Consider the following 24,388-nt stretch of genomic DNA (forward strand, 5'->3'; position numbering starts at 1 on the left):
TGCTATCCGCGTTTGATTACCCGTGTCACCTAATATGCTTATTAGAAGTGATAATTGTAAAAGAAATATGTAATTTCGCGGCGATATATATACGATACCGTTAGGTCGTAAATATCCATGTTTATTTATTAAGTATCTGTTTAATAATAAATAATAAATTCAATACCGTGTAATATTTCGTCGGTAATAATTTGCGATGGACGCAGCTGGAACACGAACCGAAATACCTAGCTGTATACCGGCAGCGTTATCTCTCTTAAAAAAGTGGTTTTAAAACTACATGCGCAGATAGCGCGCGTATGAAGCTCGTGCTCCGATCGCTCCGGTGATTATATCGATGATCGATACCATAAGTAGATAAATCGCGTGGTATCGATATCGAAATCGATATTTCAGGTATGTAAATTCTGCAACGTGGGACGTGGGATATGGGACAGGCGGTCGGTAGTGGGACGTGGGACGTAGGTGGGCGGCGTAGCGTAGACGCTAACGGGTTCTGAGCGCCGACTGCGGTGACTGCTGATTAGTTCTCGTCGGAGTTCCCGCGTTCGGTAGCACCCGGCACCCGGGTATATTACTTAACGACAGGTGCTCGCTGTTGAAGAAGAACCGCGGCTGAATATGCCGTATAGCGAGGAGTACGTCAAAGACAAAGTGACCGAAGGATTGAGAGCTTCACACGTGGTACGTAGAACGTCGCCTCTTCTCTCCTTTCGTTTTTCTCAGTTCCCGTTATTTCGGAGATAAAAGCGCATGACCACGTGCCATTTTGCCAGGAACCCCCTCTCGAAATTCTTGCCGATCAGTTTCGATTCGAAGCGACAAACGAGTGGCTACTCGTATGAGGGAGAATGCAGGGAAAGCTGCAGCTCGCTTTGATCACCTCCTTTGCCGTTCTCTTGAGATGCTGCGTTACTTACCATTCCCACAGCGGAGAGGGCAGGCCCCCTATGTACGGAGACTACGAGGCCCAACGGCACTGGCAGGAGATCACGTTGAATCTACCCATTGACAAGTGGTACGTCAATACCACTGACAACGATCTGCGGTATTGGGGCTTAGACTATCCACCTTTGACGGCGTACCACAGCCTCCTATTAGGTCACGTTGCGAATCGGATAGATCCCTCCTTCGCGAAGCTGGGAGAATCCAGGGGATTCGAGAGCGCGACGCACAAGTACTTCATGAGACTGACCGTCCTGGTTGCGGACATTTTGATTTATTTGCCGGCGATTGTATACTTTGCGATCAATTCGTGCTCGTGGGGTGGTTGCAAGTTTGACGAGTCCAATATATTCAAGTTTACGAAGAGAGATTTCGCCGTTCTGACCGCACTGATCTATCCGGGATTGATATTAATAGATCACGGACATTTTCAGTACAATTGCGTATCCCTAGGTCTCTTCGTCGCCGCTGTAGCCGTTATAGCGCAAGATTTGTTCGTCGTTAGCTCAGTTCTGTTTGTCCTAGCGCTGAACTACAAGCAAATGGAACTGTATCACGCTTTGCCGTTTTTCTTCTATATCCTCGGACGTCACACACCTGGCAAGACGAGATCCTGGCTTCGCTGTATTCGCATGCTGACATGCGTATCCTTGGCGGTACTACTAACGTTCTGCGTTATCTGGATTCCATTTCTCAAGAGCAGAGACCTGTTTTTCAGCGCGGTGCTCAGATTATTCCCCTTTTCCAGGGGTGTGTTCGAAGACAAAGTCGCCAATGTCTGGTGCGCGATCAATGTTGTCTGCAAATTACGACAGATTTTCACGAATGAGCAATTAGCCAAGATCTGTTTAACGATAACAACGTGCGCGGTTCTACCGAGCTGCGTCAGTTTATACTTATCGCCTACGAGAAAGGCATTTATGCTCTCTCTGATAAATTCCGCCCTGGCGTTCTTTCTTTTCTCGTTTCAGGTTCACGAGAAGTCCATTCTCTTAGTCGCCGTTCCGGTTTTGCTGTACTTTCACGGTGATCCTCTCCCTTGCTTCTGGTTTTTGATCATCTCACATTTTAGTATGCTGCCATTATTTATAAAGGACAAGCTGTACCTCGCTTATCTTGGCACGATGGTTTTTTACTTTTGTTCCGTCTCTTGGATATGGCCCGATCTATTTTACAACGTTAGAACGAACGGCACGTTAAATAAAGATAAATCAAAATCGAAAGGTAGGGTAAAACAACATAAGAAAAGTAAGCTTCTCTCAGACTTGTCGAACTATAGCGAGAAGTCTTGGCTTCTCGTCGCGTTCTACGGATCTATTTCAGGTGCGTTGCTTCTCTCTGTTGTCAGCCCATTTGTAAAACCTCCTGCAAGATACCCGGATCTATTTCCGCTTTTAATATCGATATATTCTTGCGGGCACTTTGTAATTTTCTTTGCGTATTTCAATTACGTCCAACTATTTGTATTAAGGAAAGAGATCGTCACAAGCAAAGTCAAGTCACATTAAACAAGCTACTGAAACCAAAGAATGTGTAAATTGTTACAATTGTAAAGAATAAATAAACCTGCTCTTTTTAAAAGAGATATGTAAAGTTGAATCAAATTTCATTGTTCCTTTTCCGTAATGTCAATTGATTCTCGCTAAGTACACGTTTCACGGTTACTCCACATCGTCGTCGACACATGGAGATCGTGATCTTGAAAGCTCGATAAAGCGATAAAAGTTGTTAATTCCGTATGAATAATTTTATTTATACGTTACGAACAAAGCTTGACATATTGATTAATTTAGCGGCACAATAATATACACAGATTTTTTTTTTCCCGAATATTTCACTGTTGCGCATTCCACATCTTTTGCCTATATCAGTTATACCAGCGCATAGAATAAGGTTTTAGAATCTCAAACTTTTTATAAACAGTTATCAAAATGTAAAGTGCGAATCAAAAATTTAAACTTCACTTTAATTTATGTGACCATTGCTAGAGTTCTTGCGGTACCTACAGATAATAAAAATCAATATGCTAAGTTATGAAAATTAGTATGCGTACACGTGTATGCATAATTATACTTGGTTCGGAGCGTGCAAATAATATTTGATGCTAAATATTTAAAATTTTAATCGCTTATTTTGTCACATTTATGTATACACGAATGTATTTCTGTTAATATTGAACGTATAGGGTGATATTTAATTACATCTCATGTTACGTTTATATAAAAAATGAAAATTGCATTCTGCGTAATATGTAATTTATATATTAGTAATATAATTTTTAAAATATTAGAACCCAAGAAAAATAAATCAATAATTTAATATGTAAAATATTATACGTTACTCCAACATTTTTTTAAAACGCTGCATTATTAGTAACATACTTTACTGTGTGCTACTGTTTTTGTCAGAAATCAATTCTTCGTGTTTGGATGCACGCTACATATGCCAATAAGAGAATTAGATATGTATCGACACAGCCTCGAACTTTGCCAAGATTTAATCCTTCCCACCTTAGTTTGCATTAACGTCAGAGCGATATTTTCATAAGAAATCTCAACAATACTCTATGCCACTAGCTCAGTCTTTTTGCAAGTAGATAAAATATCCGAGTTTTATCATTTAATTTAAACGCTACCGATTAATGAAGTTAAATCAAATGTACCGCTATCAAACGTGTTTACTGATTATGTGTTTCGACATTTAGTGTCTATTGAATATTGATACTAAGAAAAAAATTGTTGTTCGCGCATTTGCTAAACGCCCATTGGTTGTTTTAGAAAGATACTGTACGCAAAATACGGTGTGTGTTTACAGGAAGTAGTGGATCAATCCGACGGTTGCGGTGCTAAATTTTCGGTGGTCATCGTCTCTGACTTATTCCAGGGAAAGCCCTCACTGCTACGTCACAGGTGATATATAATTCTGAGATTATGTATAAATTTTAATGTCTTCTCATAAAAGTATTAATAAAATTCGTAACATAAAGCTTCAATCGTTAAACATTTGTAATCCAGGCTTGTGTATGGAGTTTTGGAAGAAGAATTGAAGACAATTCATGCCATTTCGTTAACAACATTTACGCCAGAACAATGGGAAAAAACGAAAAATTGACTGTGGAATCTTGTTAAATCCCTTTTATGGATAACAAATTGATGAAAAGATACAACCGGTGTTTCTAATTTACTTTTAATTTATTTAACACAAAAGACTGATAATAATTATTATCCGGGTGATCTCCCCTACATCAGATAAATACGCATCTTCTAACAGAAAATTGTGAGTACGGATTTGATTGCTACGTTCTACTGTTCAACATTTAACATTACAATTCTCCAGATAAAAGAAATTTTCATTCATAAGAAAGATGATCGAGTTCAAAATATCCGCACCGGGCAAAGTGATCTTATACGGAGAACACGCAGTGGTATATGGAAAAACTGCCGTGGCGGCTAGCTTGAACTTACGTACCACTCTTAAATTCGCCGAACTGCCAAATTCAGAGGACGTTATTAAAATAGAGTTCCCTGATGTCAAATTATATTTGAAGTTTCCTTTTCGCGTATTTTTTGACTACTTTTTTGGCAATAATTTTCATTATTCGTTGATCAAGGATATAAATGAATTGCATATTTGTGTGAAAGATTTTATCGATTCGATAGAGCATGTAATAGACAAGAATAACAGCGATACTCTTATCGAGCGGCAGAGATCAAGCTTACAAGCGTTCTTTTACCTGCTCGTTTATATCGCCTACGAAGAACACATTGATATAGAAGAAACTTCCTTCTGCGTGCACTTATCCACGGAATTAGCGGTTAATTCTGGTCTAGGAAGTTCGGCATCGTTCGCGGTATGTCTTGCAGCGTGTTTTCTACATTGGTCGCGCTTGCAGAAAGGCGAACACAATACATTTAACAAGGACGAACTCGATAAGATCTCGAAGTACGCTCTAAATTGTGAGCGAATTATGCACGAGTCTCCATCCGGAATCGACAATAGCGTATGCACATACGGTTCAATAATAAAATTTCAAAATAAACAGCTGGACGTGATACCACAAGTGCCGGATCTCAAGATTCTGCTGGTTAATACAAATGTTACCCGCAGTACAAAAAAACAAGTGAAACAAGTAGCGGAACTGAAAGATTTATATCCTTCGATCGTCATTCCCGTCCTGGATAGCATCGACGCTCTATCGAACCACGCTTGGCAAACGCTCAATGAAATTAACCAATTCTCTGGATCTATAAAGCTAGATGATCGGCACACGACGTTAACGGTAAGTCTCATTTTTGTGAATTTCAATATATTATTTTGTTACATATTTTTAAGACTCACATGTATAATCGTCCGCTGGAAATTGTAGCTATCTTTTGGTGTACATTTTGTAGCGTTTCGTTCACATGAACCAAGCATTACTAACCGCATTGAACGTGTCACATCCGAAGTTAGAGATGATTTGTACATTGGCAATGACACATTCATATGCGGGGAAGCTCACGGGTGCAGGTGGAGGTGGATGTGCATACATTTTACTGCCAAAGGACGCTGACAACGGATCTATCAAAATTTTCACAAAACAGTTAGAGGAAGTAGGTTTCGAAGTCACGATGACCAGTCTAGGTTGCAGCGGAGTGATTATTGAAGATTAATTTAAAATAGATTAAAATAAACAACTTATATATATATATATATATATATATATATATATATATTAGTAACTAAATATGAATATATTAAAATAATTTAATTACGATGGTATCTCCCTGGTGGAAGAGAACGAGGAAAAAAATACAATTTTATATAATCTATAATATATTCTGTACATTTAACAAGGATAATAAAGCACGTATTCGTTAAATAAATACATGGATTGTTACATTGAAAATGGAAAAATATTAAAATATTCTTTCGCGCTAATAATACGTAACAATATTAGATATGTCGTATTTGTGTGATACGCAAATCAAAGCCGACCCGGAGTGAAAGGATATTTGCTTCATTTTTTTTACATGTTAAATTCTGCAGATTGAAATTTCGTTCATTTACAAGGAAAATAAATAAATATAAGCAAGATCATCCTGCTCCGGATCCCGCGCTGTCCTCAAACCCGCTCTAATGATTTACCTTAGTCAAAGCTTTGCGATAAAATAATGGAAACATCATCGCTTATCTCTCGCATTAAAGTGATATCAAAATGATATGATCCGATGTACGAGATTGTTCTTTGGAATATACCTCATATTAATTAGTGTCAAAGTATATTTAAATTTGCTGCATGAATTATTATATTATACACACTATGAAACTGCAACATGCACGTCAATGTGAGTTCAAGAAAATGATCATTTTATTGAATTATTTCCTAAAAATGAAATCTTTTTCTAATGTTCATGACTAGTTCGTAATATCAAAATTATAAAGGAAGTCATTCGTTTGTATTAAAATTTCTTAATCCTATCTTCTAGAATTTGATCACTTATAGAAGATCTAGGATGTAATATATAACACATTATCTTTCCCTACTATATCAAAATATATTCGCTAACACTTGAGCGAGATACGTTATTAAATGATAAATGCACTTACACGAGTGTAAGCGAGAATTATATAAATTAATTTTCAGAATACAGTCTAAGTTACGTCACCGATTTTAACGAGTAGATATACTATTGTTTTGCTGATGACGCAAATTGCCGTTTAGCACAAGATGATCGGTATCGGAGCTACCGTCACCGCTCCCCTCTTCTACGTTACATGTTGCATTAGGTACAAGTTGCTTTTCTTCGGACTTTGCTTCGGCTATCCATTCGTTTATTTCATGTGTGTACATCTTTCTCTGTAAAACCTCCCGTGTTCGCGGCCGTGAACCAATGAAGAGAGTGCTTCCTCCGACAACTAGAGAGTTGCGCAAATTTTCCAGAGTTTGAAAATCTTCGATTATGCATTGCAATTCATCCCATTTTAATTCCACCTCTTCATGCAGCATTTTTTCCTCTAAAAAATAAAAAATATATACAAAAACATATAAAAATTATGAAACAAAACATATCTCTATAGCTCAAATATATATTTATTACCGTCATGTTTTGAAGTTGATTTTTTATACTGAATCCTAAATCGAAAAGCTTCCAGGAAACTGGATACCACAATAGTCAATACGATCATGGTCACCAGATAAAATATCATGAAATACATTCTTGTGTACATGCCCACGGTAAATGCGTATGCATTCATTTGTATAAACCAATTATTAACGACTGTTAATTCGAAAAGTGTAGTGCCACTCGCTATGAGATTGTCGAAAGTATTGAGATAGTAATATCCCAAAGCCGAGCTGCCATTGACTGAATATTCATAGAAATCTTCAACGGTCGTATTCCTATTTAAAAAATATTTAAGAATATTAAAAAAAAATCAGACAATATATTATACATATATAAAAAGTTCAGAAAAAAAATTTATATTTAATTATCATAATTGATTTGGTACTAACTTGCAGCAATTACGCATATCATATCCGGCAAACAGTTCCATTCCAATAATCGCGAAAAAGTAATACAAGACCAGCATGACGATCGCTGTCGAACACATCTGGGGGAACAGAATTACGAGAGTGCCGAAAACGTCTCGGTAGCGTTTCTTGATCTTAAACAATCTTAGCGTTCCGAGAGGTCGGAACAGAACCAGAAATGTAGCCGATGGGAATAAGTTGAGAGCACACCCAGCGACAAGGATCATTACTGATGTTCCGAAATCGAAAAGATTCCATCCAGAGCTCAGGTAATATCTAATACCAAGAGCTAATGTCTTCGCCAGTGCCTCGGCCATGAAAACTGTAAAAATTTATTTGCATATTACAATCGTAGATTCTTCCATTTTAAGATGTTTTAATTTTAAAAGATTTTCACTCACGTCCCGCGAACAGCACAGTGTCCCAACACGCGGCAAATTTATGCGCCGATTCTTCAAGACTGTTACTCGGTTCAAGGATTCTTATTACCATGGCGATGCAATTACCGATAATAATCATACCTGCAAAATTACGAATAAAGAGAAATACAAAGCTTTCTCACATATGTATAATCATGTACATGCATCATTTACTTACACACCAAAGTTTCAAAATACGACCACTTGATAACAGTATGGGCGCCTGTGGACAGCGTTTGCAGAGGCCACCATGCAGTACGGTACCATGGTATGTTAGAGTATCGCAAGTCCCATTGAAGCGTATTAGCATCATAAATTGACAAAAATTCCTCGGAATTTAAAGCGCCACTTCCCGATGCATTCATATGACAAAACATTAAAACAATGTCTCGCGTAGCTATAAAGCAGATAATGTTAATTGTTATTGCAGGTATAAAATCACTTTTTTACCTTTTGAGTTTCATATGGCATGAAATTTAAGTTGTATACGTACTTATTCAATACAAAAACAGATCTAAAGTTATATATGTATATAATCTTGAATACGCACATTTATTCGGAGCATAGTACCGCATCAAACCCTCGAACTGACGGAATCGCATCTTGTCAGGGTCCTGCTTGGAAACCAAAAGCCTGAAAGAGTGCTGACAAGCCTTCCTCTTATGCAGAAATAGCTTCTTGAACTTGTCGCGCTCGCGAGACGTAAACGTCTCGTTTACCACAGCCAGCATTAAATTCATCATCACGTACAGCATGGTACATAAATAAGAAACAAAGTATATCGCGTACCACTTATTTTGGGAATACGACGGCATCATTACATCTGGAAAGCTGCAAATTGCGTTATCAATAAATTACATGGTTAAACATTAAATTATGTCAGATTGTATCTACTTACTTGGCAGTGGTAAGAAGAACGAACAGGCTGACGAAGCTGTCTTGCATTGTGGAGAAATTTCTGTTCATTTCACTGAACATGTAATAACCCAGCACAGTATACACAATAATCAAGAAGAAAAGAAGTCCCAACATATCCAGGATGGGTGGTAGGGTGAGAAGTATTTGCCTTATAAATCTTCTTACGCCGCCGCAATATTTTGTGTCTATTAGAAAGATGGGTCTTAGGGCGCGGGTCACGCGGAAATGTGACGATTGCCGTACCAGGACTGTCATAGCTTCGAGAAACATGATTGCTAACGTGATGCACTGAAACAGAAATCGATATGAATGAAAGTATCCGAAGAAAGTCAACAACCTGGCACAGTCAGGTTTTTCATTTCAAATCGTACGTCATTCCCCATTCATTTGAATTTCATGAAGAATATCGCGACGCGTCCGACATTGCACTAATTCAAAAACTCATTATGTAAGTAAGCTAATAAGTCATTACATATTCGTTGCAGTACTCAGTACTCATTACACATCCGGATTATCAACGACAATGCGGTCGTTGATCGTTAATAAATATACGATTACTGTCTGATACTCTTATATATTGTTGCATAATAATTATCAGTTACAAGTGTACGAACGAACAACTACTCGCGTAATCTGATCATACAAATAATCTGATTAATCTGAAATAATAATTTTTCCAACCATCGCGTACCTTCTGTAAATACGTTGTCGAACTATGACGCTGCATTTTTATTCTATTTGTAATAAAAAGTTTACGGAGAAATATTTCGAGTGAGGGATATCGTTTACCTTCAACATTGTACGTTTGTGTCTTAACATAGGTGCCCATCCAGTCCATCTCAGCTTCAAAGCCAACTGCACGCCGATAGTAATTAACTCAAGTAATTCTACCGAGCCATGTGCCCACACTGGTACCTACAGCAAAGCTGATATATATGAAAGATATCGGTGAAAGAAACTGGTACGCCGTTTATCCATGCATGACGTACTTTGAATAATGGCAAGGCAGGTTCCTCTACGAATGCCAGAGACAGCAGGATTAACGAAGCCAGTAAATCCAATCCATTGTACCAACTGTTATGGACTAAGAGATATGCCGGCAAATCTTCAGGATGCCTTGGATGAGAATCGAATTTCTCATTGTTTCTACCTTCCTGAAAGAATAATCCGCTTTGATGACAATAATAAAGAGTATGATAATCATACATTACTCTTAGTAATCAATGGGCTGCAGTTCTCGCATAACACACGATGCAGTATTGTTTGATCATTCAATGGGTACATTCCGTTTCACGCATGATGCGCACAGTGCATCATTTATCCTTGTTGTTCATCCAATGTTAAACAAGGATAAATCATGCATTATGTACACATCATGCATGAAACGGAATGCACCCAATGCTTAAAATGTGAGGAACAACAGACTATACATCTGTATATATTACATAACATACATTATGTACGTAATAGTGCTGCGGAACGTATGTACCATAGAACAATAGATATCCTTGAAAAAAATAATTGGGCATTCAATCTTCCGCTTGCGTATTTGTGATGTATTTCTACGTTCTAATAGCTATTATTATTTTAGATAGGCTTCTACGATCAATACGTAGTTACCTCTAAAAATATTGCAGCTTCGTGATAGTTCATTTCCCAATGCAGGTTCGCGTCGTGCGTGGTGAAGCCTGCGATATCATTGGTATCATTGTCAGTCATACTTCCACTCTTCGTTTCACCCGCTTCGTACTTATAATTCAATTGATTAGCGTTATTAGCATTGTCAAACGACGACCTCACATGACTCTCCGAAGAAGGCGAGGACAGCATGGAGCCATATTCTGCAAGAAGAAAATACGCAGCATATCTCAATGACCATAACGTACCTTTAAGAAGTCATAAAAGTTTCTCGATAAATAGATACTGCGCTAAATTACTCTTTCACACGTTAATAAAATTAATAAAACATAGTTTGGCGCATCTGCTGGAGAGAGAAGCTATTTCTACGTGACTACACGTTGTCGACGAAGAGTCTCCGAGTAGAATCACGACTTGTCCCGTTCGAGAAAGAGACTGTCAAAGGCAAATATCCTTCCTGTCAGCGGTGCGCGGTTCGCAACGTCGCAGCCATTTCGTAACGCAGGCACATTATCGACAGGAAATCTAGACGGATCTGGGGCGACGGGGAATGCCGCGGGCGGACTTACGTCGGCTCGAGCCATTGGTGATCTCCTGGTCGAGCGGCAGGCTCGTCTCGTTGTCGAATCGCTGGTGTTCACCGAGCCGCGACGAAGACATCGGGACAAGCGCTCGTCCTGCCTGGTCCCACGTCCCGCCCGCGTCGCCCAGCTGACGCGCGACACTACACCAGCTGATGGAACCCGCGCGCGCTGTCCCAACAGTCCCAACGTCAGGGCACAGTCCAGGGCACGTCACGATCGATGGGCCCTGAAGAGTTGACGACCTCAGCTCTCAACGCGCTGGCGTGCACCACCGAGCGACTCTACCGAGTCCAGTCCACCGAGACCGACGTACGACTCCGACTCCGACTCCGACTGCGCGACGCGACGCGCACGCGGGCGTATATAGGTGGACGACGCGTGACACACGCTCCATCCTATCGCCGCTATCAAAGCGCGTCTCTCAACGAGAAATGCGATGCGTGTCAGCGTTATCTGCAATAGAATGACAGACGTGTGCACGCTCGCGTCTTGGAGAGGGCGGGCGAAAGAAAAGCGCGATCCGCCGATCACCATCGCGCGATTGCAATCGCGATTATAGTTACACCACTGCGTTGCCTCCTAATCTGATCACTCATGATGAATTTAGGATTTCTTTTTTAAACCGAATGATAAATCATGCGATGGGAATGCTTCAATAAGGCAGATTTCTGTTCTCGATCCTCATCCTATATATGCTCTTCACCCAGCGCGATACGAACTTTTTTTTCCCAAATTGCAAGCAGAAATCACCCTGAAATTTATTTACATCTAGACACTTAACGAAGAAATTAATATCTGTTGCTGTCTTACAAGATTTTAAAGTTCACGCGAAGACAATCGCAAATGGCCAGTCCAAGGAATATATATACTCGTCGATTATAAATAATATCGTGTTGCGAAAAATCATGCAGAAGTCTGTGGTAATACAGTTCACTCTCCCATCTATAACGAAGAGCACAAAAATACGATTCTTCGTCTCCCGATAACGACGAACGAATGCCGCTGCATTCCTCGTGTACTTACAGACAAGATTACGTGTGATCCTGATGCGTGCGCTTAACCGGCTTCGTGCAATCGTACACTCAGTCGGCTCTTATCAGCACTGGCAAGCGTGCTGGGCAATTAGGAATGATGCGCTTATCACAAAATAATAATAATTTCCTATTTACTCCTATAATCAACGATATTATGCAAAAATTATGAACGGAGATAATACGTAATTATACCCTAATGGGAATATTTTACTGAAAATATAGAAATTTTACTAAAATGCATTTGAAATTCTCTCTCAATTGATCCCATCTCATTATTATTTTATCAATATTTCAGTGAAATTTAGTATACTTTATATCTATATGTATAATCTAATATTTCAAAAAATTCATTATTACTTTTCTATATGTATAATTTAATTTTTCTATTTCACGGTATTACATTTCATAAGGAAAGTTACGATTTATTTTGAAACATATTAAGTAATTTTTCAATAACTTTTATTTCACTTTTTATCGATTTCATACAGTACTTTCAGCAAAATATTTCCATCAGAGGAAATTTCAACTAACCTTGCGAGAATCTAACGATAAAGTAATACACATTTATGTATTCGCTGTCACAGGAAACAGATAAAGCCTTTTCAGATGCACTAATTGTCTCCCTCAATTGATTCTCTGCTGGTAATTAACTTCCCACAAATGTATATGATTTTTTAAATATCTCGCGAGTCCTATATCTCGTACGTATTTAAACGTAACGCACGTTTCCACGATAGTTCGTTTCAGAACACAGTATTAAGAACACAGATAACACGTGTCGATTCACTTATCTCGTGCTACGAAATTAATAGAATCGATTCGTGAAATCGCGTACGTAAAGATTTGGTATCGAATTTGAGAACTGTTTCGCGCGTGCATTGTAATAATTGCAAATTCCACACTTGTCACGTGCGTACATCATCGATAAAGCAGTCCAAGAACGACAACTGAGTCGTTGTCCTTATCAGTTAATAAGTTTCACTTTTTCGTGGGCCGATCTGGTCGAATATTTCTCTCTCATCACGACGTTACCCGCGTCTTCGTTCCATCTGCTCAAGATGATATGTTCGAGGTGATGAATCAACTTGTTTTCTACGAATTCATGTCGCTCATTTCCTATTAGCCTGCCGCGTCGTCAATGTCAAAACTAGTCGATTATATAATGATCTTTTCATCGAGCCTGTCTCTCAATTTTTGTCTGTAAAACACAAATTCGTTATCACAATTCTTACTCGCACTTTCATCCGAAAAAAAAAGTTGTAACGAGATACGATGCACTAACGCGATTGATTCGTAGATGCAAGAAATGTGCACAAACGAGAACGATCCAGCTCGATCTACGGAGCTTGAACATTCAAGGCGATGTCCGTCGCGTAGACTGCGTCGACGGCGATCACTTCGTAGCTATAACGTTGAACGATGAGATAATCGACGTTAACGATACTTATTGTGATCGACTCGACGATGAATGGCGGGAGGTCCGAGCGGATCGTGATAAGGTGCTCTTTTACACGCTGAGCCAAATTGTTTATCCAGACTTCGACACGCCACGACCGGAAAAGCTTGAATCGTTGTACGCTATGGTGGGCGAATTCGATGTCGTATTACTAAGGTGGCAAGGAGGCAAAGCGATCGGGTTTTATACCGTTAAACCTACAGGTAATTACGTGACGTTAGCAAAAATTCAGGAAGAGAATATGGATATAACATTCTTAATTATTCCCCTAGGTACGGAAATATTCTCGACGAAAGAGAGATACGTGATGCCTGTAGTAGATACCGCGTATATTCGTTCGGAATATAGGAACCGGGGTTTCGGTACGGGAATTCTGTCCGACGTAATCGCGCGCTTTCCAAACGAAGATATCGGTTTCTCGAAGCCAATCTCCAGCGGAATGTTACGAAGTGAGTATCCAGCTCCAGCATTTTAACGTGTTTATAATAATGCACATGGGCTTTTTATACAGTACTGAAGGCATTCCTGACGAGTCACAAGGAGTACCGGCTGCGTTTCTGGGAGATCGCGGACTGCGATATCAGCGGGTCTCAGCAATTGATATGGTGTACTTTGAAAAGAGCAACGTTATGACAAAAAGCAATTAGAATTTATTATAAAAGCCACAATGGCGTAACAGGATATTTATGGTATTGTATTATACATTATACTTGTATATGCATGTTTATACATATACATATATCTAGAGAAATGCATATATGCATAATGCATATGTATGTATATAAAAATTAAATGGAATATATTATTTGAAAAAATTTACCATCGCTTAACGAAGGAAGGAGTACCATTGCCTCATAAATGTGTACGAAACGCATCTATATTATTTAATCTCGTAAATAGCATATATCCGTTTTATTTTAAATTACTCTTAAATTCGTTCAATAAAATTGATCCTATAACCATTTTTTCACAGTTCACGCAAACTTCCAATTGCCCAGCATCAATGAATTTTATTGTCACCAATACCAATGATTTAGACGCTAAAGTATGAGCGGCGAACCTGTAAACATTTGTGATGCTTAATTTTTTAGACTTCAGATTTTAAAAAATACACTTTAGATACTTGTGAAATGAATGCAATTAGATTAACGATAAATGCATGTCTTACCGCATAACTTCATCCTCGTTAGATATTCTTGCGACGTTTGCGGTCTCGAACACTTTTTGAAAAAGAGCGTTTTTGTTCCCAGAATACGGTATTTTCGCTATGTGCTCGTTCATGCCTTTCAATTTAGCTTTCTCCACGTTGAACATGCTTTCAGGCAAAGTCACAGATCTTATTATCTCTCCGATCGGTGACTTGATACTGACCGGACATGAGTATTTTTCGTCGTTAATCAAAAAGTCGATGTTGAAATTAGCCGGTTGAGTAGAGTCATTAAAATTAACGCCTAGCGTCGAAGATAACGTGGCACTTGCATCGAGCGACGATATCGGCGAAAAATCGTGAATAAACATACCCTTTAGCAAATTCTGAAAAGAAAGTACGCATTATATATATATATATATATATATATATATAAATATATTATTTCATAATAATAATCATGTTGCACAATACTCGGAATATATTACTCACTTTGTTTCCTATTTGAATCTCCTTAACGACATCGTTGGTTTCATTAGAGAACGTTAATTCGATACTAACCAAACTTGAACTAACTAAATGCTGCGATCTTGTAAATCTATATTCAATTTTTAAACCGTGCCCTATGATACTATTTAACAAAGTAGTCTTTTTTAATGGAACATACGATGTCGATACTTCTCGAACATTATCTGTGATTGTTGAATTAATTGGAGTAAGAAAACCACCCAAACTAGGCGTCATCACAGGAGTCATTGGAACAACTGTGTAAAAAAAAAATATATATATATATATATATTAGATATATATAATGACTGCGCATTAATGCTAATTTTTTTTTTCAATCCATTTCTCGTCAAACTAACCATCATCCAGATCCAACAGCAGGTCAAAGTTGCTTTTTGGCTTTTCTTTCACTTCTTGCTTAACAATTTTCGGTTTTTCTTCTTCGTTCTCTCGAGTCTCGCTTTCTTCTTCTTCTTCTTCTTCGTCTTCCGAATCTGACTCTTCGCTCGACGATTCGCTTTCGGAATCATCGGATTTTGTTTCATTTTTCTTTCCACTGCCCGTTTCGGATTTATCTGAGTCACTTGTATACTCTGAAGAATCGCTATCTTCGTCTGAAGATTCGCTGGACGAAGAATCAGATGACTGATTATCCGATTCTGAAATTAGAGACAGAAAATTTAAGTATACATACATATAGTACACGCGTAAACGTTAATTATTATCGGATGGTACCTTCAGCGGGAGTGCTTTCCTCGTCGCTGTAGAACGGTTTCGCCTTTTCCTTGCTTTTCTTCTTCTCCTTTTCTTTCCTATTATGTCGCTCTTCTTTAAGCTCTTGCGCGGTAGACGGTGCGACGTCTCGTACGGATGGATCTTGCGTAACATCCGGGAAAGGCGGTAAAGGCCGATATCCCACGCATGGCATGTCCAGATAGTGAGATAGAGTGCCCAATTGATACTCCGAGTCTTTGAACCTAGATGTTAAAGTTGGTGCCGGTTTCGGTGCGAGGAAAACTCTCTTTGCGAACTGTGGAAGCATCTTCGCGTCACCCTCTTCCTCGAAGATAAAATGCCGTAGAAAACGCGCGCGGTCTCTGATGTCATAATTCTGATCGTATTTGGCAAGTTGGAAAACATATTGACAAAACGGCTTTGTTTGCGAGGGATTGTTCAAACATAATTTCACAGCTAAATTCAAAGTTTGCAGCTTCACTATATCCTGTTCGTTCACGAAACTTTTCGCCATTTTTCGGAGCACGTCCGGCGCTATCTTAGGGACTCTGTCGGAGTATTCACCTAGGAGCCACAGGATAGATGCTCTGGCTTGTGGAACCGTTATGAAATCCATTAATTTAGCCATGTGAGCGATGATGTCTTTGTGCTCATTCGGCTGCGTTTGCAGGAGCTTTTTTATTACCACGACACTTTCCGCCACAATAGCCTCTGTGGAAAAGTAAAATAACGTAATGTTTAATATGACATAGTATAATATGAAACGTAATATTGTATATAGGCTGTAATAAAAGTTTACCATCTCTATTGCTCAACAATGATACCAGCCCGTTGAGACACACGTCGGTCACTTCCTTGATGTTACTTGCACATCTGCCGATCGCCTGAATGCTGGCACCGACAAATTCCTTGTCACTGCTGGAGATGTACGTTTGAAATTCCCTCAATATTACGCTGATGCTAGTCTCAGTCACCAAATTTGTCAATATGTCGAGTTTCAGAAGTTTTATGTGAGTAGGATCGGAAGTTCGCACGAAGAACGATTTCAAGAAAGGCTCAAACATTCCCTGTTGAACAGCACAAATATATCAGTTATACATAATATATAATTATATATTTTATGCAAGTTAAATTATACCGCAGATTAATTTGTATCGTGTTTCGGGGTGCCGTACTTACTTTTCTCGTAATTGATATACTAGCGATAGAATGAAGCACAATACTCTGCACTTCTCTATGGCCTCTCAATAATCTTATTAATGCCTTTGCAGCGGTCATTACTTCGCTTCTGGGCGCTGCATGATGATATAACTGAGCGACCGCCATTACTACAGATGCGTTTCGACTTTGTAACAAAGGTTTCGTGTTCCTTAACAGCAAACGATGATCGGGATCTAACATAAACTTTGGTTTCTTTGTGTTGGAAGAATCAGAATCGGAGTCGTAAAATGGCCGATTTTCGTCTTCTTCTAAATTCTGTGATTATATTTCAAATTATCATTTTCAATTAGAACCATTCATCCTATTTTCTCGCGCGTTCTTAACGATGTATACTTACGTCTGTATTTGGATTAACAAATTGTGTTCTAGCGTATCTGGTGAGCGTGTTAACGATAACTACTTGGCCCCATTCTTCAACATCCACTAACAAATTACACAATTTTCTATAATTCTTATGGATGAGATCTATTCTCTCTGGACACACTTCTTCGAAAGCCATTACTGCCGAGCCTACCACAAGGGTGGTTTTGTCGGACAGCAATTTTTCGAGTACGTTTATCAATTCTTCCTTTTGTTCGTGGTCCAGCGAGTACAATTTAGGGATGGCGTGAGCAGCAGTTTTTCGAACGTACGGCGACATATCACTAGCCGAATCTTTGATGGCCAACATCACGATGGGTACTATCATGGAAACTCGTATACTTGATAATACCCTTAGAGCGCTTGCTCTTATTAACTGATTGGGATCTTTCAAAGCCCTTTGAAACGTTGATATGGACAGAAGTGCCAGATCTTGCTGATCCTCCGCATAACGAACTAGGTAAACGTACACCAACTTCTTTACCTCGATATTCTTAGACACTACATTTTTTACAACAGCTGGAAACATGTCCGATGCATCTTTTCCTTTGGCCACCATCTGAAGGAAAGACCGAGTTATTGCCGGTATGGCTGCCAGTCAGATCTAAATCTAATTATCGTGCACTTACGTACCCCAATTATACGTTTCATGGCTTCCAACTTGAGTCCATCCTTGTTACTGTCCAGCATCTCTTTAAGATCGTCATGCCTGAAACGCATATGCTTTTGTGAAAATGTCCGTCTCTTTCGTGTTAAATGTATTTCTCTTATGTTCAATCAAATTGCGATAACATATAAATAGCAACGAAGATATGACAGTAATTCAATATTCATGACAGGTTTTTCGTGTCCAAAGTTGACTTCCAACTATCGCTCTGCATTTCCTGAAGGGACGATCGTTCACGCGAAAGAAATTACACGGATCACTTCTAAACTAATTACTTCTTGTAATCGGAGTTAAATAATCCACTGAGAAAGGAAGGGAGCTCCATTGTCTCCAAGAGATCCACAGATCCGTCTGGAGTGGGTGGCCTCTCGACGCTGTAGGAGCCACCGTTGTTGGACATGTTCGCGGCTGCCGTCAACATTATTCCGTTTTATCTCACGCGGGACGACAATTATCTTCCGAAACGGAAAAAAGAGAGATCCCGATAATTATTCGCGCATCAGGACACCCGTTCTCAGATCTTTGACAGCCGTCCTCACTCCCCACCCCCAGCGAGCGGCCATATTGTTTTGCGCTTCCACATCACGGCGAAAGTGTAGCTGCGCTGTCGTACACTTTCCGTACTTAAAAGCGTCCCAGAAGTGCACAAGGTAAATGTTGAGGTTGAGATTTCCATTCGACAATTGATAAGGTTATATCTATAATTGATAAGGTCTATATTCTTCAATTATCTTTAGATTCATTTGGTAATTACAAAAATTTATCCAGGACTGGCTTCTTTAATTAATAGTGTAATAGTAAGAGAGAACCTCTCTGGTAATAATCCCTGGTGGAAAAATATGTCTCAGAATTTTTCTTATTAATCAGAATTTCTATAAAAATTTTACGTCTTTCTCATCAGAATGCTCAGAATTTTTCGGATGTTTTAATACAAATTGAGACATTTTTCTCAGAAAAACAGATAAAATAAATATAATAATAAAATATTTCAGATTTTTTTCTCGTCGACATATTTTTGTAGAAATCTGAAAAAATGAGAAAATTTGCCCAATTTTTCAGAAACTTTCATACGCGAATAACTGCATGAAATATTCCGAAAATCCTCATCCAATTATTTCTGAAAGTATCCGAGAAATCTACATTTTTTAGAATTTTTTATAATTAAATCTCAATTCTTATAACATTTTTAAGAAAATATGAGAAATTTTTTCACTAGGGATTTGTTTTATATGCAAGATTCTTATACGCAAAATATTTTTGAAGCTTTGGTTTATAATAATGGAGAGAAAACAATAGAACGTAGTTCTATAGCAGGTGCTCACTATTCATGAATTTTATATACCCCTTATATATATTATATGGCTAAATAATAATAGAGAAAGGTAAAAAAAGGTAGGATATTAAGAATGAAGTAAAATCAAATGATTGTTCTGTGCTCAAAAATATGTAAAATAATATTTAATAGTTATATGATTAAAAATGCAAATAAAGTTGAATGATGACCTTCCTCATCATTTTCGCTAGAAATAAGATCATGTTTAAACAATGCGATGCATCCTGAAATATCTTTTACATGCTTCGATCTCTTATAATTTGTAAGCGTTACAAAAATTTTTCTCTTCTGAATCTTTTGGGTAACTTGACAAGTAAGGCTACTTCTCCAAATTCAGTAAATCTTTTTCTTGTGGTTTTTTTTTCTTTTCCTGGTTGGGTAATCGAGCATTACAAAAGTTCTTCTCGTTGATTTGTTTGGGTAACTTGACAAGTATGGCTGTTGCAAATGTTTCAGATGACTTCTTTGCGGACTCCCTTCCCGGCAGTAATAAAAGTGCGTTAGCACCTGTGGCACTAACTAGTTTATCACTGATGGCATTTCCCTTGCTGAAAGCCGAGGAGTATTTTTCGTCTTGGTTCCATTCCAAAATCGTCCACGCAGCTCTAGGACGACTATGCAAGGTATACTGATTTTTCATCTACAAGTTTACAAAATTGTAATAGCGTTGCATTACATTTCGTTTCGCGATACACGAGAAACAATCTTACGCAAGCTGATAACGTGACCTGTTCCCCAGCACAACTGTAGTGTAACTCGTTCACCAAGGGGATAAGAAACATTTGCGCGCTAATGAAAGCGGATGTCGAATTTCCCGACAAGCATAAGACATACTTCGTCTTGTCATTGATCTCGCACGTTGCAAATATTGTCGATTTTCCCGGTTTTATATTTATATTTCCTGAAGAAATGAGTTTTGTGTTTCTAAGCAAGAGGCATGTTTCTCTTCTGATATATTTGGTAATTAAGATAAGAAAGAAACATACCGAAATGTATATCGGCTTCAAAACATTTCTCCAAAACGGTTTTCAATAAATCTCTATCATTAGTCGAGCCTGTCGTCACAAGTAAATCTACTTTCTTTAAAGTTTCTTCGATTTTATTCTGTATAGGCGTCAATCTGAAATATAAATTATTATTCATCGAATTATTTGTATTTGATGGAGGAATAAAAATATACGATTATAATTACTATTTTAATTATAGCAATAAATTAAATAAAGACTATTATAATATAAGTATATATGTATACATATTGAATTAGAGTAAATTTTCAAGATTCTCACTTATTATCCACTATTCCGAAATCTAAAGAATAGAATCCCTTCTCTTTTAGTAGCGAAATTAGAGTTATTCGGTTAACATCATAGACAAATCCTGCTTTCAAAGGTTCTTCTCCAGGTTCTTCCAAGTTGCTTCCAATAGACAACACACCTATGGATATACGTTTAGTGACTCGGACATCTTTGCGACCGGAAGCTGCCAAAAGTGCTATCTCCACTGGGCCAATACGCGCGTTTTGAATTGCGACAACTGTTCCCTTCATTAAGTCGTCCCCAATAGGTCTTCAGAATAGATAAACAAGCAAATAAATTAATTGCTTTAATAATGAGATAAAATCTATTGCTTAAATTGCGTTTATTGGAAATATTGAGCTTCGTACCTGATATTTTCTTCGTATTTTGGTTCAATCATTATCTCAACATACGTGTCGTCGGTGCTTTCTACTGGCTTTGTATCCTTCACTTGTACAACCGCCGTTGCTCCTGCAATCGAATAGAAACAGCCCTTAAATTCTTTACTATAAATGGATCGGTAATTATTCAATTATTTACCATCGGGAATAGGCGATCCGCTTTTCACCCACACGCATGTCCCAGGTTCAAGCGATATCGAAGGGAACTGAAAAAGTTCAATTTCGTAATCCCAGCTTAATTGTCACATATACGAGTTTGGTAGAACTTACTGTATTTTCTACGTTCAGCACCTTCCTTAAGCCTTTTCCATCAGCTGCCAGTACTGCATATCCGTGTTTAGTGGAAGTTTTAAATGGTGGCAAGTCATAAGCGGCTTTTACAGTTTCGAACAATATTCTGCCATAAGCATCACTTAGTTGCACTATTTCACAAGTTATTTCCTCTGCACTTTCCATTATTACTTCATGCATCTTGAGCAGTGCATCTTGCAAAGAAGTCATAGGAAATGATTCCTTATGGCGTTTGATTGTGCTTGCGTTCTGTAAAAAAGCTTTAATCGTATTATACAATACGATAAAATGTGTACATTGTCACTAATATGGAAAGTATCTTAACTGACTTACAGGAGATAATAAAAGCGGAGAAGTGGATTTTTTACGGCGCTTGATGGCACTTTTAGCCTCTTCCTGTATATTAAGAGATTTAATGCACAATATTAAAATTTGTTGCATATTTTTACTTCTAACATAGACAGTAAAATACTGTTATTTTACCTGCTTTATAGAAATATTATCCGAGATAGGTACAACGTCATGTAGCGGCACGTTTTCATCTTGATTCGTACATATCAAATGTATGACCTCCGTCATCGTATCTGCAGCTGCAGCGAGGCATTCTATTTGATTTTTGTCTGAGCCAGTTAAATCAATGATTAGCGACTGATTTCGTATTCCACATACAGCTCTAAGAATAAATCACAATTGTAAGAGTTGTAATTCTAAGAACCTTAACATATGTACAAAAGTAAGGATAAAAATTTACTTATGAGACAAATTATCGTTCAGTTTCGTTTCTAGCTTTGATAACGATAGTGCTACGTTTTCAGAAAGTTGCTTGCTATCGCTAACATTTCTAACCGCATCGGTTACAAATTGTCTTTTAACAGGTTCGATGTTACCGATAATGAGAATAACGTCACTGTTATTTTCATCGCACGCACAAAGTAGCTTTTCCTGTATCATGTAAGCAAAATAAATTCAATGATCAATAATATATAGGTACAAGGAAAATTTTCAATATATTTGTAGTTACCCTTATATCAGTCTCAACAGGATCAGCCTCTGTCACGTCATATATTTGTGCATTAGGTATAGATACTAGCACATTTTCAACGCTATAATCTTTATCTATCTTTGTTGCGTCCTGTTCACATACTAAATGATCGAAACAGAATTAGAATTTTGACAATTACGACAGGAATATTGAGTTAAGTTAGAATATCGAACGCATTTTTTATTATAATACGGTTCGATATATACAAAGAAATTGTTAAACTATTAAACGTGACAAAATAAAATTATGAAATATGTGAAAATTAATTTTATTTATGTACTATATAGAATCATTCAGTGATTCTCAGTGATGACAATGATTAAAGAAACTGTGGCAAGATATATTATTACATTTTTTATTATTAATATATATATATATATATATGTACACATATGTATACGCCACATTTAATAATGGAACATATACTTTTCTGTAAAATATTCTTTATTATAATCAATTATTTAAAGGACTTTAGTTCGCAAATATAATATACATGAAGTATATTTTACAGTACATACCTATTATAATCTCAAAGTTGATGACCATTTTAGCTTCTTAATATTGTTTTGTAGCATATGTGCTGAAAATTGCGGAGAATTTTACCGTCTTGTACGTATGTTATGTCGCAATTCTCACGTTCGTCAGTTGAGTTGGACTTAGCCGTCGAAATCGTTCACGGAAAAGTTTCGCGATGAAGAATGTTGTTTACATTTTTTTTCTTTTCTTTATTTTGAGATTGTAATTGGACAATGTCGGTTTTATTTTGCACACATATTATGCCGTGGATTCGTTTATGGTTCAAATAACGTGTTCTATTTCGAGCACGCGTCTGCTAAATTCAACATTTAATTTTTTACAAATTTAACAAATTAGTCTTGCTCGTAATTTATTAACTTAAAAAAGAGTTATTTCTTACACAATGAGGAGAATAATTGAAAAATATATAAAGTAGAGTATTTTATTAAAAAGGAAATACGCATAAAATAATTATTTTCCTTTCACCGGATTTTTATACTGTATTTTTCTTAAATTATTAACGTTATACGGCATATATATGTGTATTGTAATCTCGTTGATGTCGTAACATCTCTTATTCTTTTTCCGTTTTTTTCTCCTAAAAAGAGATAAAAAAGGAGTAACACGAGAAAAACGAAAAAAAGAAGAAAAACGGAAAAGGTGTAGAAAGATTATAAGAGATTAAACAAAATTATACGTATTTAATATTATTTCTTTTTTTTTTGGTTTTGCTCACTTCTATATTCAGCTAGCATATATTTAGCTTTTGTATTTTTCTTTAATTGTTTATTAATAAGATTAAAAGAAATTTTCTGGTTAATATTTATTAATTTTTACGTTTAAAAAGAGGTAGATATCAATTTGGATTAGATATCCATTTAAAAAGAATACATTGCTATAAACATAGTAATTGTTGTGTGTGTGTGTGTGTGTGTGTGTAGTATTCAAATATATTTAATTAATAATACAATAATTATTAAATTTTATAAAAGCTCAAAGAAACAAAATTCCAGAGAGATATGCTTTAATATATTTATTATATAATACATTATAAAATTAATAATACATTATATAATTACAATATGTATACAAACAATATGTCATACATTGTATATATATATTATAGATATATATAAAATATAATAGTATATATATGATACACATATAATATACATATATATATATATATATATATATATATATATATGTATATGTGCAAAATATATATAATATATAATATATAATTATAATACAACAAAAATAACAGTAGTATTTACTACTATTTGACGAAAGAAAGAAAAATTAGGTAACAAATAATAAATGTACATTTAAATAAAACTAGATCACATAACTGTTGTTAATTAC

The 24,388-nt window shown here is 37.1% G+C and overlaps 6 protein-coding genes and 1 long non-coding RNA gene across 12 annotated transcripts; 4 read left to right on the forward strand and 3 right to left on the reverse strand.

Moving 5' to 3' along the window:
- The first annotated feature begins 200 nt into the window (after window positions 1–200).
- LOC143901811 (uncharacterized) lies at window positions 201–4,221 on the forward strand. Of its 2 annotated transcripts, none has more exons than XM_077414395.1 (3): window positions 201–325; window positions 397–684; window positions 777–2,530. In XM_077414395.1, the coding sequence occupies exon 3, from the start codon at window positions 852–854 to the stop codon at window positions 2,451–2,453; it is 1,602 nt and encodes a 533-aa protein (XP_077270521.1). In that variant the 5' UTR covers window positions 201–325; window positions 397–684; window positions 777–851; the 3' UTR covers window positions 2,454–2,530. The 2 variants fall into 2 exon arrangements, with proteins under 2 accessions (XP_077270521.1, XP_077270522.1); XM_077414396.1 differs by lacking the exon at window positions 777–2,530 and adding exons at window positions 3,760–3,854; window positions 3,960–4,221 and having other exon boundaries at window positions 315–684.
- On the forward strand, window positions 4,081–6,146 carry LOC143901817 (mevalonate kinase-like). The gene is made up of 3 exons (XM_077414408.1): window positions 4,081–4,221; window positions 4,282–5,224; window positions 5,337–6,146. Exons 2-3 carry the CDS (start codon window positions 4,310–4,312, stop codon window positions 5,595–5,597), a joined length of 1,176 nt encoding a protein of 391 aa, XP_077270534.1. The 5' UTR covers window positions 4,081–4,221; window positions 4,282–4,309; the 3' UTR covers window positions 5,598–6,146.
- On the reverse strand, window positions 5,743–13,351 carry Tpcn1 (two pore segment channel 1). 3 transcript variants are annotated; one of them, XM_077414371.1, is made up of 13 exons: window positions 12,584–13,351; window positions 12,042–12,189; window positions 11,004–11,960; window positions 10,417–10,637; window positions 9,786–9,950; window positions 9,586–9,711; window positions 8,777–9,084; window positions 8,429–8,709; window positions 8,057–8,275; window positions 7,861–7,980; window positions 7,442–7,781; window positions 7,026–7,327; window positions 5,743–6,942 (listed from the first exon to the last, which is right to left on the reverse strand). In XM_077414371.1, exons 3-13 carry the CDS (start codon window positions 11,092–11,094, stop codon window positions 6,599–6,601), a joined length of 2,517 nt encoding a protein of 838 aa, XP_077270497.1. In that variant the 5' UTR covers window positions 11,095–11,960; window positions 12,042–12,189; window positions 12,584–13,351; the 3' UTR covers window positions 5,743–6,598. The 3 variants fall into 3 exon arrangements, with proteins under 3 accessions (XP_077270497.1, XP_077270498.1, XP_077270499.1); XM_077414372.1 differs by lacking the exon at window positions 11,004–11,960; XM_077414373.1 differs by lacking the exons at window positions 11,004–11,960; window positions 12,042–12,189.
- On the forward strand, window positions 12,994–14,280 carry LOC143901819 (soluble lamin-associated protein of 75 kDa-like). The gene is made up of 4 exons (XM_077414411.1): window positions 12,994–13,124; window positions 13,350–13,711; window positions 13,781–13,957; window positions 14,020–14,280. The coding sequence occupies exons 1-4, from the start codon at window positions 13,111–13,113 to the stop codon at window positions 14,139–14,141; spliced, it is 675 nt and encodes a 224-aa protein (XP_077270537.1). The 5' UTR covers window positions 12,994–13,110; the 3' UTR covers window positions 14,142–14,280.
- Window positions 13,751–18,703, reverse strand: Rb (adaptor related protein complex 3 subunit ruby). Of its 2 annotated transcripts, XR_013258183.1 has the most exons (11): window positions 18,421–18,703; window positions 18,112–18,187; window positions 17,456–18,037; window positions 17,077–17,373; window positions 16,697–16,964; window positions 15,898–16,608; window positions 15,522–15,821; window positions 15,148–15,419; window positions 14,677–15,041; window positions 14,329–14,568; window positions 13,751–14,118 (listed from the first exon to the last, which is right to left on the reverse strand). XR_013258183.1 is itself a non-coding variant. In XM_077414370.1 (10 exons), the coding sequence occupies exons 1-10, from the start codon at window positions 18,564–18,566 to the stop codon at window positions 14,421–14,423; spliced, it is 3,165 nt and encodes a 1,054-aa protein (XP_077270496.1). In that variant the 5' UTR covers window positions 18,567–18,703; the 3' UTR covers window positions 14,136–14,420. The 2 variants fall into 2 exon arrangements, 1 of the variants encoding a protein (XP_077270496.1); XM_077414370.1 differs by lacking the exon at window positions 13,751–14,118 and having other exon boundaries at window positions 14,136–14,568.
- Window positions 18,666–21,005, forward strand: LOC143901828 (uncharacterized). Of its 2 annotated transcripts, none has more exons than XR_013258191.1 (3): window positions 18,666–18,795; window positions 19,935–20,101; window positions 20,868–21,005. It is a non-coding gene; the product is annotated as an uncharacterized LOC143901828 (long non-coding RNA). The 2 variants fall into 2 exon arrangements; XR_013258190.1 differs by having other exon boundaries at window positions 18,789–18,891.
- LOC143901803 (gephyrin-like) lies at window positions 19,582–24,121 on the reverse strand. Its single transcript, XM_077414378.1, has 12 exons — window positions 23,026–24,121; window positions 22,487–22,608; window positions 22,217–22,407; window positions 21,949–22,138; window positions 21,799–21,861; window positions 21,445–21,714; window positions 21,314–21,380; window positions 21,142–21,244; window positions 20,765–21,043; window positions 20,465–20,598; window positions 20,189–20,379; window positions 19,582–20,118 (listed from the first exon to the last, which is right to left on the reverse strand). The coding sequence occupies exons 1-12, from the start codon at window positions 23,051–23,053 to the stop codon at window positions 19,798–19,800; spliced, it is 1,959 nt and encodes a 652-aa protein (XP_077270504.1). The 5' UTR covers window positions 23,054–24,121; the 3' UTR covers window positions 19,582–19,797.
- Window positions 24,122–24,388: the final 267 nt, after the last annotated feature.

The sequence above is a fragment of the Temnothorax americanus genome, unplaced genomic scaffold (assembly GCF_048541705.1).
Source record: "Temnothorax americanus isolate GAGA-0224 unplaced genomic scaffold, ASM4854170v1 Scaffold36, whole genome shotgun sequence".
Taxonomy (NCBI): domain Eukaryota; kingdom Metazoa; phylum Arthropoda; class Insecta; order Hymenoptera; family Formicidae; genus Temnothorax; species Temnothorax americanus.

Bases quoted from the DNA above. Each gene is read 5' to 3' on its own strand.
- LOC143901811 (XM_077414395.1), top strand. From the start codon at position 852: ATGCAGGGAAAGCTGCAGCTCGCTTTGATCACCTCCTTTGCCGTTCTC.
- LOC143901817 (XM_077414408.1), top strand. From the start codon at position 4,310: ATGATCGAGTTCAAAATATCCGCACCGGGCAAAGTGATCTTATACGGA. The intron at 5,225-5,336 runs GTAAGTCTCATT...TACATTTTGTAG, and splicing joins ATCGGCACACGACGTTAACG to CGTTTCGTTCACATGAACCA.
- Tpcn1 (XM_077414371.1), bottom strand. From the start codon at position 11,094: ATGTCTTCGTCGCGGCTCGGTGAACACCAGCGATTCGACAACGAGACG. The intron at 7,782-7,860 runs GTGAGTGAAAAT...AAATTTTTACAG, and splicing joins CACTGTGCTGTTCGCGGGAC to TTTTCATGGCCGAGGCACTG. The intron at 7,328-7,441 runs GTTAGTACCAAA...TTTTTTAAATAG, and splicing joins GATATGCGTAATTGCTGCAA to GAATACGACCGTTGAAGATT.
- LOC143901819 (XM_077414411.1), top strand. The intron at 13,712-13,780 runs GTAATTACGTGA...TTATTCCCCTAG, and splicing joins TTATACCGTTAAACCTACAG to GTACGGAAATATTCTCGACG. The intron at 13,958-14,019 runs GTGAGTATCCAG...CTTTTTATACAG, and splicing joins CTCCAGCGGAATGTTACGAA to TACTGAAGGCATTCCTGACG.
- Rb (XM_077414370.1), bottom strand. From the start codon at position 18,566: ATGTTGACGGCAGCCGCGAACATGTCCAACAACGGTGGCTCCTACAGC. The intron at 16,965-17,076 runs GTAAGTACGGCA...GCTGTTCAACAG, and splicing joins GTATATCAATTACGAGAAAA to GGAATGTTTGAGCCTTTCTT. The intron at 15,042-15,147 runs GTGAGTAATATA...CTTTCTTTTCAG, and splicing joins AGATTCAAATAGGAAACAAA to AATTTGCTAAAGGGTATGTT.
- LOC143901803 (XM_077414378.1), bottom strand. From the start codon at position 23,053: ATGGTCATCAACTTTGAGATTATAATAG. The intron at 21,381-21,444 runs GTAAGTTCTACC...GAACTTTTTCAG, and splicing joins TGCTGAACGTAGAAAATACA to TTCCCTTCGATATCGCTTGA. The intron at 21,044-21,141 runs GTACGAAGCTCA...TCTATTCTGAAG, and splicing joins AAATACGAAGAAAATATCAG to ACCTATTGGGGACGACTTAA.